Source organism: Protopterus annectens, chromosome 8.part1, assembly GCF_019279795.1.
Source record: "Protopterus annectens isolate FY-2018-M chromosome 8.part1, PAN1.0, whole genome shotgun sequence".
NCBI lineage: Eukaryota > Metazoa > Chordata > Ceratodontiformes > Protopteridae > Protopterus > Protopterus annectens.
The window spans coordinates 536,443,782-536,463,547 of record NC_056742.1 but is presented as its reverse complement, the minus strand read 5'-3'; the positions used below and the strand labels follow the sequence as shown (position 1 = coordinate 536,463,547).

General features: G+C 41.1%; 1 protein-coding gene across 1 annotated transcript in view; it reads left to right on the top strand.

Annotated features, from left to right (window-relative positions):
• The window catches only part of EDC4 (enhancer of mRNA decapping 4), a 2,017,057-nt gene that overhangs the window by 451,849 nt on the left and 1,545,442 nt on the right, over positions 1-19,766 (top strand). Inside the window, exon 7 of the mRNA XM_044082055.1 lies at positions 18,696-18,800. Coding sequence (XP_043937990.1) covers positions 18,696-18,800 — 105 coding nt within the window. The remainder of the gene's footprint in view (positions 1-18,695; positions 18,801-19,766) is intronic.

The window sequence follows — 19,766 nt, the reverse complement described above, 5'->3', positions numbered from 1 at the left end:
ACAGTGGGGCACTGCAACACAGAAGGGAGGAGAAGACATGCCCCAAAATGCTAGAAGGCAAACTCAATGACTTACACCTCATCTGGCCAAGCAACACTCTCTTGGCAGCTCCCATGGGAGGAAAACTCGCACTTTTTTCAGACAACTGGCACATTGTCACAAAGGTCACATGGGTCCTAGACATAATTTCACGAGGATACAGATTCCATTTCCACACCTTGCCAATGAAAAGAGGAATGCCAAACCTGCCACAAAATCAATGGGCAGAGGCACAAAAACAAATTACAGCGCTCATGGACATGAGAGCCATTCAACTGGTACCTACACGGGAGCAAGGCCAAGAATTTTACTCAAGACTCTTTCTAGTCCCCAGAAAGGACAATGCCTGGAGATCAATTCTGGACCTTTCAATTTTAAACACCTTCTTACAAGTACCCAAATTCAAGATGCTAACACTACAGCAGCTTCTTCCCATGTTGGGCAAGAAAGCATGGCTAGTAACGTTGGACCTCAAGGAGGCATACCTGCATGTCCCTATCAGACAAAGCTGCAGAAGATACCTCCGTTTCATTGCAGGTTCAACCCATTACCAATTCTCTGCACTGCCCTTTGGCTTATCCACTGTGCCCAGGGTCTTCACAAGATGCCTGGCACCAGTAATTGCATACTGCAGACAAAGCGGAATTTAAATATACCCTTACCTGGACGACTGCCTCATTCAAGCAGAAAGCAAGGACATCCTCTTACAACATCTGGCTTTTGTAAAACAACTTCTAAGTTGCCTGGGGTACACAGTAAACGAAAAGAAATCAAAACTAGTACCCCTCACAAAATATGACATTCCTGGGTGTCAGCTTGAATACAACGGCCTAGAAGGCTTATCTGACCCCAGACAAACAACTACAACTGACTCAATATTTCAAAACAATGGCAACAAAGACCCAACTCCCTACAAGAAAAATTCTGCAGGCCTTGGGCTTCATGGCATCTTGCATACTACTAATACCATTTACAAAGCTGCATATGAGGAAATTACAGTGGTACCTAAAAAGCGTATGGTCTCAACACAGCCACAGCTTGGACACAATGATATCTCTCATTCCCTGCCTACAACAGGAGTTTCTATGGTGGTCACAGACATGTCACCTCAACAAGGGTCAGCCTTTCACCTTGCCCCCAGCCAGGCAAACTATGACAACAGATGCATCGGACTACGCCTGGGGGGCACACATGTCATGACAGTGTGTTCAAGGCATATGGACTGCAGATCAAAGGAATCTGCACATCAGTCAAAAAGAGATGCTAGCTGTACAGAATGCTCTGACAGCCTTCAAGAACCTATTACATCCAGGACAACTTACAATAAGGATGGACAACACCACAGTAATGTGGTACATAAACAAACAAGGGGGTACACACTCCTACCCTTTATGCAGGCAAGCAATGACCTTGTGGAACACAGCACTGGCTTACCAAGTTCAGTTACAAGCTCAATTCCTGCCAGGAGAAAAGAACACATTGGCAGACGACCTCAGCAGAAACATCATGGATCCCCACGAGTGGAAACTGGATCCACAAGTATTTGCAATGATAACTCAAAAATGGGGCCTTTCAGAGATAGACCTGTTTGCCAGCTCCCAAAACTATCAGCTAACAAAATTTTGTACAAGGACACTTCACCATCAAGCTTGGAAAGTGGACGCACTCTCATTCATTTGGAAAAACCTGACAGTATATGCCTTCCCTCCATTGCCTCTCCTCACAAAGGTGCTTCTGAAAGTCAGAAAGGAGAGACCACGACTGATACTCATAGCCCCAGACTGGCCACGCCAGCACTGGTACCCACTATTAAGGAATATGGCCCAGGGCCCACCTTGGATTTTACCACAAATTGCCCATTTGCTCACACAGCAAAACAATCAGATTCTACACAGCCAGCTCAAAACCTTAAATCTGGCTGCATGGCAAATCACCTAAGCATCCAGCCAGCTCCTCTTTCCCAAGCATTTATGGATGTTATTCTGGAAGCTAGGAGGCCCAGCACCAGAAAGGCCTACTCGGACAAATGGAAAAGGTTTTGCGCCTGGAACCAACCTAAAGGCCAAAATACACTTCAGCCTCACATGCCTCAGATTCTACAGTATTTAACTGAGCTGCTGCACAAAGGACTTTCTTTTTCTTCCATTAAAATCCATGCATCAGCTATTTCAGCCCACTACAACACGGATCCACCCTTATTTTCACATCCACTTCTAAGGCAGTTCCTCAGAGAGGCAAAAAATATTAGGCCCCCCAGGAGAGCACCTACACCAACATGGGACCTCAATTTTGTTCTGGAAAAACTTACGCTACCTCCCTTTGAACCAGCTTTCTCTGCAGATCTACAGTTTATATCATAGAAGACTGCCCTGCTGCTAGCAATAACTTCAGCCAGAAGAGTCTCAGAGCTGCAGGCACTAATGGCAGTGGAACCTTTCCTCATTTTCCATCAAGACAGAGTTTCTCTACGAACTAATCCTTCCTTCATGCCTAAGGTGGTTTCCAGTGTGGCTTTAAATCAAACCATCCACTTACCCACCTTCTTCCCAAATCCACAGAACAAAGGAGAAAGACTCCTGCATTCCTTGGACATTCACAGGCAACTTCGTTACTACTTGGATAAAACTAAGGTTTTCAGAAAATCTAACCAGCTCTTTGTATCCTATGCTACAGCTTCACAAGGGAAGGCTATATCAAAACAAACCATTTCCAAATGGATAGGACATTGCATTAGTTTTTGCTATACCCATCATGGAAAACCTGTTCCTGCTACCATTAGGCCCCACTCTACCAGGGCAACAGCTACATCTACAGCCTTCCTCAGGGGGGTTCCAACCAAGGAGATTTTGGAAGCTGCAACTTGGAGTTCAATACACACCTTTACCAAACACTATCACTTACCACTTTACTCTAAGACTAGAGCTGGCTTCGCCACTGCAGTTCTGCAGGGCCTTCTAGCCTCCTCTAACCCTCTATGACTCCTCCACCCATCCTTAGCTTTGGGATTCTACCAAAGTGTGATGACTGCAGCAGGGTAACACGATGAACATAGTACAGTTTTGTACCTACCATAAATGTAGATGTTCGAGTGTACACCCTGCTGCAGTCCAGGTTACCCTCCCTCCATCCCCTCTGATCTAACTGTCTAAATCTCTAAAATACCTTCCTGATGTATTTGATTATAGCTGGAGGGATTTTGTGTTTGTGCTAAAATTTCTTAAATTGGTACTAATTACTGACCACCTTTTTGGGGGCACCTGACATCTGGGGCAAGAAAAACTGAAGAATATGGTGTCGGATGCATTATATGTACCCCTGGCACCCTGACATCAGGGAAGAAGCGACAGCAACCGACGCCGGACCAAGACTTTGGAATTCCGGCCGACTGTGGGACCGCCTGACGACAGGATAACCCAAGTGTGATGACTGCAGCAGGGTGTACACTCGAACATCTACATTTATGGTAGGTACAAAACTGTACTTTCTTCTTGGAGCTCGTGTAAGACACAGCCTGGGACACCGTCCGATCCCATAGATGCTGTGTTTTTTGCTTTGGAGAGGGCAGCTTTCACTTGTGCATCTTTGATGTCAGGGAGGTTACATTCAGTTGGGATGGGCATTTGCTCCTTTGGGGGGGAAGGGGGGGAGAAGTTTGTGCTGAATCTGTCTGCCAGGATGTTGGCTATGTCTGTAGGTTCGGTATATTTTGTACCATTATGCAACAATTCAGAGCATATTCCACCTTGTGATTATCTTTAGTGTCTAGGGCAATTTTTCTTTTGAAACTGGCCTTTGATGATTTTATGAGGGATCGAAGTTTCTTGCTAATACTGATCAGAGATGCCTTCCCTTTTTGGGATTTTGCTCTGTCATGTAGTAGCTTCCTCCTTCTATTGTATAGCTTATTTATGGCCGGGGTCCACCAGACCGGTCTCCTGTTATTAAACGCATTCTATGAACACCTTCAGGAATGCATGGATCATGCAATCCCAAATAAAACCAAGACCCAATCCTCCAAAGGCAGACGTCCTGTCTGGTGGACCCCAGCCATAAACAAACTATATAATAGAAGGAGGAAGCTACTACATGATGGAGCAAAATCCCAAAAAGGGATGGCATCTCTGATCAGTATTAGCAAAAAACTATGGGCACTCATAAAATCGTCTAAGGCCAGCTTAGAGAGAAAAATTGCACAGGACACTAAGGATAATCACAAGGCTTTCTTTAGGTATGTTAGGAACCTGGGTGGGAATTCCCAGATATGCTCAGAATTAGTCCAAAATGAAAAAAAAATACACCAAACCCACAGACATTGCCAACATCCTAGCTGACAGGTTCAGCGCAAACATCTCCGCCCTCCCTCTCCACCAAAAGGGCAAATATCTATCCCAGCAGAGTGCTTGCCCCCCTGACATCTCAGATGCTCAGGTAAGAGCCGCCCTCTCCAAAGCAAAAAACACAGCATCAATGGGACCAGACGGTGTCCCGGGCTGCGTCCTACATGAACTCCAAGAAGAGCTAAACCCAAACATAAAACTACTGTTCAATCTCAGCCTTACTACAGGATATGTACCCAAAGAGTGGCGTACAGTAACAGTGGTCCCTCTCCACAAAGGTGGTGCCTCAACGGATCCTGGAAACTATCACCCCATAAGCCTGGCTAGCTTGGTCTGCAAAGCTATGGAAAGGATCATCATGGACCTCATAAATAAAGATATTGGGGACCTACAGACACTGGATCCTACCCAGTTCGGCTTTAAGGGCAGATCTTGCCTCTTAAACCTGGTCAATTTCTTTGAAACAGTCACCAAGGCCATTGACGAGGGGAAGGTGGTCCACACAGCCTACCTGGACCTCACAAAAGCCTTCGATACAATACCCCACTTGAGCATTATAGATAAGCTCACTAGCTTAAATATAGACCCCCTATGTCACTAGATGGGTTGCAAACTGGCTCAAGGACAGAACCCACATGGTTAGAATTGCTGGAGCCATGTCAGACTCCAAACCAGTTACAAGTGGGCAAATATCTATCCCAGCAGAGTGCTTGCCCCCCCCACAAGGCTCAGTCCTGGGACCTCTCTTGTTCGGTATATATTTCTCGGAGGTACAGGCCAACACGGAAGGACTGTGGCTGACCAAGTTCGCAGATGACTGCAAACTGGGCACCATAATCGACTCTCCAGCCGACAGAAGCATCCTCCAAAAGGGCCTCATAGAAACAGACAACTGGTGCCAGAGCCATGGCCTCAAGCTAAACGCCAAAAAGTGTATAGTCATCCCCTTTGGCAAAAACAAAGTGCCCACAAATTACCACATAGGTGGTAATCCATTAAATCTGGAAGAAGTAATTAGGGACCTGGGGACCCAAGTTGATAGCAATCTCTCATTTGACAACCACGTGGCCAAAGTGGTTAGAAAAACTTTTTATATAGCCCACCTAATCATGAAGGGATTCACATCTAGATCAGGGGAGGTCATCGTGCCTCTTTACTCATCCCTCATCAGGCCCATAATTGAGTACAGTGCCCCTTTTGGGATGTATCTTACCAGACACCTGCAGCAACTGGAAAGACCCCAAAAGTACCTCACCAAAAGGATCAAAGGGCTCAAACAGATGCCATATGCTGCCTGGTTAAAGAAACTCCAGCTCTACTCAGTAGCATACCGCCTGCTCAGAGGCGATCTGTGCCTGACGTATAAAGCCATGTCCAACCCGGAGTTAATGGACATGCTGCACCTCAGAAAATCCAAATCCCATCGAGCTACGCGCTCGAGAGACTTGAACCTCAGCACTGAAATAAATAGGACATGCTGGAGGGACAGATTCATAACCAGAGGCTCCCTTCACTCTGGAATAAAATCCCAGTCCAGGTTAGGCAGAGTCCCTCATTGACTCTCTTCAGGAGGAATCTTGATGAGTGGATGGGAGATCATAGGTTTACCCCAGGTATCACTTCTGTGTCACTGTTAGACAGAGGCACAGTATACTAACCTCGAAAAAGGGCATAGCAAAATTAATTTAAAATGGGTGGCGAAAGCCAAACACACTCTGGCTAGGCTTATAAATGCCCTTGAGCAGATAGCCTAGTATGAACCTATGAAATTAATAATACAACAGAAATCAGTAGAGTCATGGTTTGGGACTCATTAAAAGTGTATTTATTTGGCAAGACACTTAACTGGTATAAAAACAAAGTCAGAGAGTGAGAATCTGAATCATTAGACTTGCAAACCCGACTATTGACAGCAAAATGTAAAAAAAAAATCATAATTGTCCAGAGGTCAAAAAAGAAATAGAGGAATTAAATAACAAATATAATGAAATTCTAACACAGAAAACTTGTCTAGCCTTGGAAAAATTAAAAATAAACTCATTAGCCACCTCCCCCAGATATTTACATAACTTATCTACAAGAATTAATATACAATGTAAAGCAAATAACATTAGTAGTATATATCATGAAAAGAAAGGGGAAAAAAGTATCCGATGTAGGAGACATCCTTGAAGCATTTCGGTTCCATTATATAGAACACTTCAAAAAAGAAGATTTAGATACCAACCAAATAAACTTAGATACAGACCTCATCAATATATAAAAAAATTCCGAAAACTTAAAACTAGACCTACAAAAACCTATATCCTACAAAGAAATTGTTGACAGGATAAAACAAAGTAAAAATAACAAAGCTTCAGGGATATGTGGCATAATTATGGAAATTTACAAACTCTTCCCTTCAACGGTAACCTTCCTTTTTCATAAAACTTTGCTAGAAGTCCAGTCAGAAGCAAAAATACCACCCTCATGGAAATATTCTCTCTTGACATCAATTCTAAAAGATAATAAACCATCAGACCTTTGCACCTCATACAGACCTATGTCATTACTGAATAATGATTACAAAATATTCATGTCAATCCTAGCTAACAGAATGAAAATCCCACTTTCAAAGACAATTAATAATGATCAAACTGGGTTTTTATATAACAGGCACACACATGATAATATTAAGAGGATACTTAATCTTATAGATTATGTGAATAAAGAAGATAGAGAAACACTTGTAATCGGATTAGACATAGAAAAAGACTTTGATTCCCTCAACTGGGAATATCTATTTAAAACTGTAGCATTATTTGAATTTTCTCCTCCCTTCATCTTATTACTAAAAAACATATATATAAATAACTTAGCCTACATTAAAAGAGATATGAAATTCTATATTATTTTATTATTGTTCTATAGTATTTTATATATCAGAATGGAATGTTAGTAGTGTAAACAATTATTAAGTTGACTTAGAAAATAACCAGTATTTAGTTACCCTTACGAGATCCCAAATATGTCAGATATGTCATTTTGGATAAATTAAATGCAACAGAGGAGCATACACTAAAGCCAACAACAAATAGATTATTACTAAAATAATTTGACTAAAAGGACTCTGAAGGAGACTGAGTGATTACCAATGTTGTGTTGTCTTTCACCTCAGAATCTATCCATGTAATGAAAGGTACTAAACAAGGATGCTCCCTTTCTCCTATTTTATTTTATTCGGCTATATAAATACTTGCAGAAATAATACGTAATAATCCAAGAATAAAAGGAATAGAAGTCTATGACTAGTGCATATCTAAAATTATGCTTTTTACTGATGATATTTTATTAACCCTATCAAATTCCAGAGAGTCATTAGGAGAGCTAGAAGAAGTAATGGAGAAATGTTATAAGATTTCAGGTCTACACTTTAATAAATCAAAATTTCTATTTTTAAATAAGAAAAAAAGAACTACAAGTTACAGATAAATCCATCATAGGAAAACAAGAATTTACGCTAAATTATTTAGGAATAGTGTTATGCAAAAATATAAACGAACAATATTAATAAATTATAAAAACATTATTGAAACAATAAAAATATATATAGAAAGTGGAACAAAATTATATTAACTTTTGAAGACACATTGCAATTAATAAAAATGATCTTATTGCCAAAAATACTATATGTAGCATTAGCAATACAGTTAATTCCTGAAAGATGCATTCTTAAAGAAATAAACTCATGTTTAATAAAGTTTTTATGGTATCCCAAAAATAATAGAGTTACTCTAACTCATCACATTAGACCCTGGAAACAAGGAGGCTTGAACTTCCCAGAAATAGAAACATATATAAAAGCATCTGTGCTTAAAACCACAATAGACTGGATAAACCCAAATTATTTTGCCAGCTGGAAAGAATTAACAACGGCTATATTAAATGAATTTAATCTGTTAAAAGAATTAACAACGGCTATATTAACAAATGAATTTAATCTGTTAAAAAAATGAACAACGGCTATATTAACAAATGAATTTAATCTGTTAAAAGAATTAACAACGGCTATATTAACAAATGAATTTAATCTGTTAAAAAAATTTTAATAGTAACAAGTCAAACAAACCGTGGTACATACTATACATAAGTATACAATATAATATAACAAAACCTTCTAAAACAACACTGATTAATCATTACATCAATTCCTTTAGGAAACTTATCAATGCAAACATAGATCTAAAAATTTGGTTTGACCTTTTAATCCCATTTACCATTACTAAGAACTTTCCTCGCAAAATATATAGGGAAACAATAACCTCCTGGGAACAAAATGGATTCTTATGCTGGTTTCAATGTGTAAATAAATTAAATGTTTTAGATATACATATGACAAAAACAGCTTACAATATTCCAACACAGGACTGGTTAACCTTACAAAACATTCTAATATACACTCAAGATTTATGCAGATTAATTAATAATTCCTCATTTAAACATATTCCAAATCTAATAAGTTTTCTGTATGAATTTATATGTAATAGTTGTGAAAAGAAAAATTCCATTTCAAATCTATATAAAGAGTTAATAACATGTAAAACAATTCCCAAACCATCATACTGGCAGTTCTTAACAAAAGGTCAGTCATTGCAATAACAGAAGAAATTAAAACTAACATCTTACTATCAGTTAATTACACCTCTAACACACAGTACTGGAAAATATTTAACTGGAAATACTTACATAGAGCCTTTTTAACACCAGATAGAATTAAAAGATCAGTACTACTACAAATGTTTTTTGCTAGAGGTGTGAAAAGTCAAATAAAGCAGACTGGATTCATATTTTTTATGAATGTAATAAAATTAAATCATATTGGAATGTAATCAATAATTTTTTACAAGCTTTATTTAATGAATCCTTTACCTTAACTAAGTATTGATTATACTATATGTAAATGAAGGTCCCTACCTGAATAAGACAAATATGTATTTGTTATGGGCAATACTTGCTATATCTAGGAAATGTGTAACCAGAAGGTGGAATTCAAATACACCCCCGACCTTGGAAAAATTCTACACTTTACTTGAAGACAACTGCATCGATGGAAGTAAAAATCAAAGAACTACAAATCTATCCCAGTCCATTGGTAAATAATCCTTGGAAGAAAGTTGTATCTTTGTTGGACACTCTGCAGTAATCAATATTGTATCTGTGATAACTGATCTGTTAATTCTATATTTAATAACATACAGTGTATATAATTGAAAGTCAGGCTATTGTAAATATTATATATAGTTTAAAATATTTAAAAATATTATGTAAATGTTATTTTAATTGAAAATAAAAAAATATTTGAGGAAAAAAAAAGAAGTTTCCTGCAGGGCAGCAGTCACTGGATCTGTCATTAGAAGACATGCATGGCTTAAGGAACAACCCCTGCCAGACCATGTCAGATCTAAATTGTTGGATGCCCCCTTGCACAAAGATAACTTATTTGGCACTAAAGCAGAAGAGGTCTTAAAAAAGATGGAAGAAAAAGCTAAATCTATGCAAATGGTTAAAGATTTCTTACAGGTCCAGCCCGCTAGGTTCAGCAGGCATTGTCCCTGCAAGCACTGGTCCTTTCCTGCATTTCCGAGTAAACAGGCCCAGCCTGGGCCCCATGGAAGCAGACCCCCCAGACAGCAGCCCCAGGGAATGCAGAGATATAAGCAGTGGACTACCTCCACTTCAAAACCAGGAAGTTCTTAGCCACCCCCTTATGGTAAGCACTCACAATGACTCACCTACTCCCCTCTGCCCACCTTCATTTACCCCAGGTGGAAAACTCCTTTCACTCAAGCACCTGGGCCACCATTGCCACGGACCAGTGGGTTCTAAACATTGTGTCTCAGGGAAACAAATTCTCCTTCCACACCCTTCCAACCCCAAAAGGGTTCCCAGACTTACCACCAAATCAGTGGGCAGAGGCTCAAAAGCAAATCCTTTCCCTACTCTCTTTGAGAGCAGTAGAGCACGTTTCTGCAGAGCAGATAGGCCAAGGCTTCTATTCAGACTTTTCCTGGTGCCCAGAAAAGAGGGCACCTGGCGCCCCGTCCTGGCTGTATCCATTCTAAAGACCTTCCTGGTGATCCCAAAATTCAAAATGCTCATCCTCCAGCAGTTGCTACCCAGGCTCTCCAAGGACGCCTGGCTAGCCTCCCTGGATCTAAAAGAGGCCTACCTCCACATTCCTATCGGGGAATCATGCAGAATATCTCCGCTTCAGGGCAGGATCTCAACACTTTCAGTTCTCTACACTTCCCTTTGGCTTATCTACCACTCCCAGAGTTTTCACAAAATGCCTGGCTCTGCTCATTGCCTTTTGTAGGCAAAGAAATGGTCAGATTTACCCCTACTTACACGACTGCCTTATTCAGGCAGACAGCCAGGAAATGCTGCTCAAGCACCTGGCCTTTGTAAAGAACCTACTAACCTCCCTAGGGTACACAGCCAACGAAAAGAAATCAAAGCAGGTGCCCACCCAAAGGATAGTCTTCCTGGGAGCAAGTCTGGACACAGCATCCCAGGTGGCATACCTTACATGAGAAAAACAAGTTTTCCTGACAGCCTACTGTACTGCTCAAAATAAGGGAGGAAAAACCATGGACCATTCTTATAACTCCAAACTGGCCCCGAAAGCACTGGTACCCTATGCTGTGCCTCCATGGCATCTTCCTTAGATCACAAACCTCCTAACCCAGAGGAAGGGGGATTCATGCATCCCTAGTTGCAAACACTCAGTTTGGCAGCTTGGCTTATTCCCTAAGCCTGAACCAATCTGCCTTCCTCAGTAAACCGGTTCTGGATGTTGTCCGTGAGGCCAGATGCTCTAGCACCAGAAAGTCTTATGCACATAAATGGAAAAGGTTCTGCACCTGGTTCCAGACTAAGGGGGCCAATACGGCACAGCCCTCCATCCCTTTCATCCTGAATTACTTAGCTGACCTACTACACAGGGGGGTCTCTTTCTCCACTATTAAAATTCATGCCTTGGCTGTTTCTGCTCACTTTCCCACTGAGCAGCCACTTTTCTCACACCATTTGGTCAAGCAGTTCCTCAGAGGGGCTAGAGCAAATTGATTCCCCCCAGAAGAGCACCAATACCAGCTTGGGACCTTAACTTTGTCTTGGAAAAGCTCACCCTACCTCCTTTCAAAACAGCTTCTTCTGCAGAGCTAAAATTTCTCTCCTGGAAGATGGCCTTCCTTCTGGCCATCACTTCAGCCAGAAGAGTCTCTGAGCTGCAAGCACTCATGACTGTGGAACCCTTCATTATCTTCCATGCAGACCAGGTATCCCGCAGAACTAAACCATCCTTCATGCCCAAGGAGGTGTCCAGTGTGGCTCTCAACTAATCCATTCCTTTGCCCACCTTCTTTCCTAATCCCCAGAACAAGAGGGAAAGGATTCTTCACTCTCTAGATGTGCACAGACAGCTCAGATACTGTCTGGACAAGACTAAATCCTTCAGAAAGTCTGATCAATTGTTGGTTAGCTTTGCTAAAGGGGCAGAAGGCAAAGCCATCTCCAAGCAAACCATTTCCAAATGGATAGCACACTGCATCCATTTCTGCTACAAACAGCATGGTAAGCCTCCCCCCAAGGGGGTCAGGACACACTCCACCAGAGCAGCTTCCACCTATGCAGCTTTCCTAAGAAGAGTCCCCACCAGGGTCATCCTGGAGGCTGCCACCTGGACATGTGTTCACACTTCCACCAAGCATTATCACCTGCCTCTGTTTTCCAAATCCAGGGCAGGGTTTGCCTCTGCAGTCTTGCAAGGCATCCTAGCCAGGCCCTAGCTTCCTTCACTGCCTCCCCCCATTTCCTTAGCTTTGGGAATCTACCAAAATGTGATGACTGCAACAGTGAAACACGAAGAACATAGTACAGTTGTGTACACTTACCATAAATGTAGATGTTCGAGTGTATTCACTGTTGCAGTTCTGGTTTCCCTCCCTCCATCCCCCTTTGTTCTCTTTCTCCTTTTGTTACCATTCTTCCTTGTTGTTCTCCTTTCCTTACAAGGGACATATTGGTATTTATTTTCCACTGGTGGTGTTCTTTCACCAGAACATAACCTCTTACTTTGCTGGACTCCTGATAGGTTAGGGCAAGAAAAACCGATGTAATGATGTCGGCTGCCTTACTTTATACCACTGACGACCTGATGTCAGTCCTCAAGCGACAGCAATTGACGTAATGACGTCGGCTGCCTTACTTTATACCACTGACGACCTGATGTCAGTCCTCAAGCGACAGCAGTTGACACAGAAATACTAAGTCTCTGGTATTCGGGCCAGTCTAGGGCTAACCTGGCAGGGATAACCCAAATGTGATGACTGCAACAGTGAATACACTTGAACATCTACATTTATGGTAAGTGTACACAACTGTACTTCGCCATTGGCGAGGCTCCACATGAAAAAGCTACAGTGGTACTTAAGGTCTGTATGGACGCAATGCTCTCATCCTCTAGAATACAAAATCCACTTCTTGCCTTGCTTCAAGAAAGAGATTTACTGGTGGTTAACTCAAGTGAACTGCAACCCAGATCTACCCTTACAGGTGGCCTTGCCAGTACAGGAGATATACACGTATGCCTTGGATCTGGAGTTGGAAGCAGCCATGGGTTCCCTAAGATTCTAGTGCACTTGGCTGGACTCCATCAAACAAGAGCATGTCATTATCAGAGAGATGAGAGCATTCATTTGGTCCTAAAGGCATTCTAACACTCTGAAACAAGGCCCACTAAACTTGTTCACAGACAACAATACATTTCTGTGGTATGTGAACAAGCATTTGGGAACAAAATCCTACTTGCTATGCAGACTAGGTCTCCAAGTGTGGGAGTTTGCCCCAAAACAGGGAGTCATGCTACAGGCAGTGTATATCCCTTCAGAACAGAATACTTAGGCAGACACCTTAAGCAGGTCTGTATCACAGTCCCATGAATGGATGCTCCACAGGGATGTGTTCTTGGACATAGTCCACAAATGGGGTACAGCTCAGATAGATGTGTTTGCCTCCCCTATGAACAGACAACTTCCATCTTTTTGCATAAGGCCACCCAGTTCTCAGTCTCTTAGTAGAGTATGTTTCTGCATGCATTTCCCTCCTTCTCACTTCTTCAGAAAGTCTTACTGAAAATTCAGCAAGACAAACCAAAAATCTTGTTGGTGACTCCCTTTTGGCAAAGACAGCACTGGTTCCCCCTCCTTCTACATTTGGCCAGGGGCAATCACCACAAGTTGCCTCTTACACAGGATAATAGATCTCTAATCCATATGCACTTACAATCTCTGAATCTCACCCTGTGGTGATACAATTCTGATCCCTTACAGACACCTTTACAATGAGGATGTGCTCACAGTCCTGCAGGAGGCCAGAAAACCTAATACTAGGAGATCTCATATATCTAAATGGAAACAATTCTCTATATGGTGTCTACAAAAACAGTTGGACCCTTTCCAGGGTGATGTCCCTTTGGTACTGTCATACCTGTGTGAACTCTTGCAGATAGGGTTGGCATACTTCTCTATTAAAACCCACCTTGCTGCTATTTCAGCGTGTCTGCCTCTGGATCCTCCTTTGGCTTCCATGTTGCCTGCAAAGTTATTCCTAAAAGGAGTGCTGCATCTCAGACCCCCCAGGAAACCTATCCTGCCCCCCTGGAACCTGAATTATGTTTTGGAGAAGCTCACGATGGCCCCCTTTGAACCAGCTTCTAAGGCTTCTCTGAAGTACTGCACTTGGAAAACAGTACTCCTAGTGGCCTTGACACCAGCTAGAAGAGTGTCTGAGTTACAGGCTCTCATGGCCATTCCTCCTTTCCTCATCTTCCACAAAGACAGGGTAACCCTTAAGACCAACCCTTCCTTCTTGCCCAGCGTGGTCAAGGAGCTATCCTTAAACCAAGCTATTCACCTTCCTAACTTTTTTTGCCCATCCTCAGAGTGACAGTAAGATAGTCTTACATTCCCTTGATGTGCACAGACAGCTTAAGTTTTACCTAGACGAGACCAAATCTGTCAGGAAATCTGACCAGTTGTTTGTCTCCTTTCACCCCAGAGCCCTGGGGAAAGCAGTGACAAAACATACAATTTCAGCCTGGGTTTCCGGAGCAATTTCTTTCTGCTGTTCACACCATGGGAAATCTTTGGGGTCCAAAGTTGAAGCACACTCAACTAGGGCTATGGCTTCATCTGGAGCTTTCTTGAAGGGATTGGACACTACTACCATATTAGAGGCAGCTACATGGACAGCTGTCCACATCTTTACCAAGCATTACAAATTGGACCAAATTTCTAAATCCAGGGCTGGATTTGCCAGGGTAATCCTCCATGGATTTATAGAGAATAGTTCCAAACCACCACCCTCTTCTTTCCAGTGAGCTTTGTCACTCACCAAAGAGTTTGGAATACTGCAACATGAGAATAGAAGGACATAGAATAGTTGTGTAAAATCTTATCATAACCATAAACATCCTTCTCGTCCATGTTGCAGTGTTTCTTCCCTCCTTCCCCTCTTTTTCCCTTAAATGGTCCCTTCTTGGATGGCACTGGACTTGGACAGTTTTCCTGGGACAGGGGTCTGACTGGGGCACTCCGTTTTGAGGGCTGATGCTTGCAGGCGTCACTTTTATGACCCACGTTCCCTTAGCCAATGTCAGACGTGTCCCACACATCTTGCAGTGACTAGAAGCTTTTGTATACTGGCCGGACATTCGGGTAGCAAGAGAGGAAAACCCAAGAGTTTAGAAGACTGCCACATGGAATAGAAGAACATCTATGGTTATGGTAAGTCTGTACAAAATGTGTCAGTACAGACTCTTTCTAAATGATTGTCTAAGGATTATTACCTTTTTTATACTTACCACAAAAAAAATTTTGTAGGCAAGGTCAAGATCCACTGTACCAGGGCCTTGGCTTCATCTGTGGATTTTAGAAAGGATTGGATTGTAGGAGTATTCTAGAAGGTGCAACTTGGTCATGTGTGCATACTTATACAAGGCACTATAATCTTGATTCCTTCTCTGCGTCTAGATCAGGTTTTGCAAGGACCATTTTCCAGGGGATCTTTGACTCTTACCCCCCCCCCCCCCAGTGTAGTAAGTTAGGATAATCAACGCATGTAGCTTAGGCTACTGCAATAGTGATCAGTATGGTGACCATAATACAGCTGTGTAAGTAAACTTGCCAGAACAGTAGATGTGTGAATTATCACTGCTGCTGTAGCTTCTGCCCCCATCCACTCTCCTTATTTTTAACTCCTTTATTGAATTGTCACTTAAGACATACACAAACATTCATTTATATAAAAGAAAACAAACCATGTTAACATATTCACAGTTAAAACATTATATATGTCGTATAGATTCTTTTATGCAGTTATTAGTTCAGCTGTACATAAATTGATCATTTCCTGCCTTCTCTTAAACCTCACTCTTCCTTCAGAACATTATTCTGCATATATTGTTCCCACAATTTTTATTTTCGATGTAATTTGCTCCTGCCTCTTTCTAAAGATCCCATTTCAATACTTTTATCTGTGCTACAATTTTCACTACTTCAAATACAGTTGGTTTAGACTTTGATTTCCATTTTCTAGTAATTGCTTTTTTGGCAGCCACCAGAATTAAACTTAAGGCCCTACTATGTCTAGGCAGTTCAGATCCTGTATCCCAGCTCAGAAAAATAATTTCCTTCATTGCACCCATTTTCTCACTCAATATTTCTTAGAGTACTCTGTGCAGAATTTTAAAGTCTGCCAACTCATCATACTCCCATAACTCAATCATACTCCCATAACTCATGGTGCCTGTTACCTCTTTCTTTTCCATCACACTTCCCATTTGCCATCTATGCCAGGAAAAATATATTTGGAGTCTGCTTGGAGTATAAAAATACCTTTGCAGACACTTCCAAGCAAAATTTCTAAATCTTCTAGACTTTTTTTTAACTTATCTTGGAGGCATACATATGTCCTCCCATTGTTGCCTTGTGAATTATGTATCACGCACCTCCTCCCAGTCTTTTCTGACCTGCTCTGATTGATTTCTGTAGTTCTCATACAGTATCTTTTATGTCCTTCTAATTATTCCTTTTTAACGCCAGGTTCCATTGTAGATTAACTAAGAACTCTACCAGAGCAAGTCTTTCACTTCGGATTTTCCTCTCCCTTGCTCTTAATCCCAGCTAGGGAAAGCAGTCTCTAGCTTGCAGTCCAAATTTCTTTTTGACCTCTTCACATTCAGTGACCTTTCCTTCTCTAGTTATTTGTTCCCAGTACCTTGGTTCCTTTGCCAGTTTTCTCCAGTAAATTCCTGACCCCTCTTCCCTATTCTCTGCACCCCTAATTGCGGTCATCCTTGTCGTCATATTCTCTCTTATCCATTTTTATGTTGGCTTACCTACTTTCTGCTACTTTATGAATATCAAACCAAAGGATGGAAGCAAGTCAAACGACAACCAAAACCAAAATTAAGACTTGCAAGGAGTGTCCAAATAGAGGTCGGAAACCAGGATTCCTTCTTAAAAGGATCTTTTATTGAAAATCACAAAATAACGCCAAACCAATCTGTATGTTTTCGACAAAGGCAAGTCTTCATCAGAAAGTGATCTCCATGGAAATGTAAGAGGAAAAAAGGAATCTTCAGCTGCAGACTTCTTAAGACAACCCAAAACATTTATTCATAAAGGAAAGCATTTTATTATATTTAGTGTTGTCTTGTTTATTTTTTTTTGTTTACTTTTTTTATGAATATAATATTATGTATAGCTGCTGTTACTCTTCTTAAGGATCTTCATCCGCAATTCCACTCGCTCCTTTTTTCTTGATTTTTTTCCCCCTGCTTCATCATCATCCCTTTCTATTTTGAATTATAGCTTTTTGCTTGTGTTGTGCACATGAGCCTTAGCAGTGCAGCTCTAAAATAACCCATTCAAATCAGGAAATCCTAAATCACCTTTTTCTGTTGGAAGGATCAACCCATCCCACTTGACCCTTGCCCTCTTTCTCTCCCAGATAAAGTCATTCAACTGTTTATTAATTACTGTCCACAACTACTTCTGTGGCAGATAAAAATATGCCTGACCTGTGTATAAAACTTAAGGGACTAAAAACACTTTCACTGCTTGTATCTTGCTATCCATAAACAAGAGCATTCATTTTCACGTTTTTTATTATCTTTTGTTTATTCTCTTCATACGTATCCTTATCTGCCGTTAACAGAATCATTTTTAGCTCATACACCTTAATATTTCATTTTATCATGTCCCCTTAAATATGGTATTGCAGAAACAGTGCATGTATAGGCACTTAGTTTACAGATACAGCCTTTGTTTGGTCTTCATTAATTGTATATCCCATAAAATCTGAAACTGTCTCAGAATGTTCCACAACAGTGAGACTTCCAAGAGAGAGGGGGAGGCTAAGCCCTGAAAGGACAATGCTATGAAGAACAAAAAAATAAATAACCATATCATGGCATAAACAACACTTCAAAACATAAGAAAGATGTACCTGATAAAACAAGAAAAAGAAATGTTAGTGTTCTGGAACATTCTGAGAGCTGGATGGTACAGTTTTGTAAGGAACGTAACATAATAGTGGATGTTTTATTATGATCATTGTTGCAGTCTCTTCCCACCCACTCTCCAACTTAGTGTTTTTGGTTTCTTAGGGCTGGGTTAAGTTACCAACTCTTCCCTCCTTTGTCCTTCACATTTGTCAGAGTTATGAGGTCTTTTTTTCTCAAGTCTGGTTGTACATCTGGGGAATACTGCATTTACAGAGCTTCCTTGCTCCTGTGGCACATAATCCCAAGAAGCAGGTAGGTCTTCCACTGGGGTAGGAATGGGCCCATGAGTCAGATGGGGCGTACTTACCCAATACTACTTGAGCAAGAATGAAATGAAGATGGCAGGGATGGATGTCACCTTGATATCCAAAAATAGGGACATCACATGGACATAGGCATCGGCCTGGTCAAAGGGAGAAGGGTGCAAAGCTGTGGATGTCAAGCATTTGTCACGTGCACTTCTGCAGAATTCCCAAGAGTTATGGCTACTGCAGTAGAGATCATCTGTTCCTTAAACACTTTTTTTCCCCCCTTGTTTAGTAGTTTGACCTCTCCTTTGTAACAATCGATCTTTTATGACTTGAACAGACAAGTTCTTTTGTTTTACTCTGAAGAAGGTACTGTTAATATAACCTTATTGATTAACTTGAATGTTATAAAATGGATTTGAGTGTTTCATGCTTTTTTTCTGTTTATGAACTGTTGTTTAGGCTGAAGTTTGGTACTTGGACATCGTTCGAACAAACCACAGCTCCTTTCCAGTGGATGTTACTGCTATCAAAGAAGGTTACATTATCGTTAAAGGGCATACAGCTGTAAGTTTTGGCATGAATTTTGTTTTTTTCTAAACTGAAAATCATATGTTATTAGACCACAAAAGCTGCAAACTCAAAATAATCAAATACAACAATCCAGTCCAGGAGTAAACGAATTTAATGTGTTATAGCGCCTCGGCATATACTAGTATATTGTATGCTGAGGCACTAGAACGCATTAAATTTGTTTATTCCTGGACTCGATTGTTGTATTTGAAAATCAGTTGTCTATTTTCATTCTGTTCTCAACTGTTGGGTTCGGATCCGATCCTCTGATCTAACTTGGCCGTTACTAAAGCTCGTGGTAGCCAAGAAGCTCTTGAGCTTGTCCTCTACCCACAATGCACCAGTCCTAAGCTACCTCAGATCTTGTTTGCCACTTTCTGCGAAAGACTTGGTTGACCTTGCTCTCGAGTTTCTTTAGATAAGTGAAAATTATTATCTTCTAAATTCCAGTATTTTCTACTGTTTCCTACATTTCTTGTCCCTTACCTTCATACGACATTGTATTTCTGCTGCTACCATAGTTGGTAATTTTACTTTCACCTTAACTGTCATACCTTTACCTCTATGGTGGTGGTAAGATTTTACACAACTATTCTTTCAGTAGCCTCTCATAAATTATGCAGAACTTTCTTGCGAGGCTGTCTTCTTTTGAGATAGCCATTTAAGGACCCTAGCCCCCCCCCCCCCCCCTCCATGGGATCTCAGTTTGGTACTACAGGCTCTGATACATTCCCCCTTTGAACCAGCAGCTAAATGTGAGCTTAAGTATTTTATCTGGAAAGTGTATTTCTACAAGCTATTACCTCTGCTAGAAACATTTTAAAGATTCAGGGTTTGTCTCCAAAACCTCCATACTTGATCTTTCACAAGAATAGAGTGACGCTATGAACAAATGCCTCCTTCCTTCCCAAGGTGGTGTCAGAATTTAACATCAGTCAATCCATTAATTTACCAGTATTC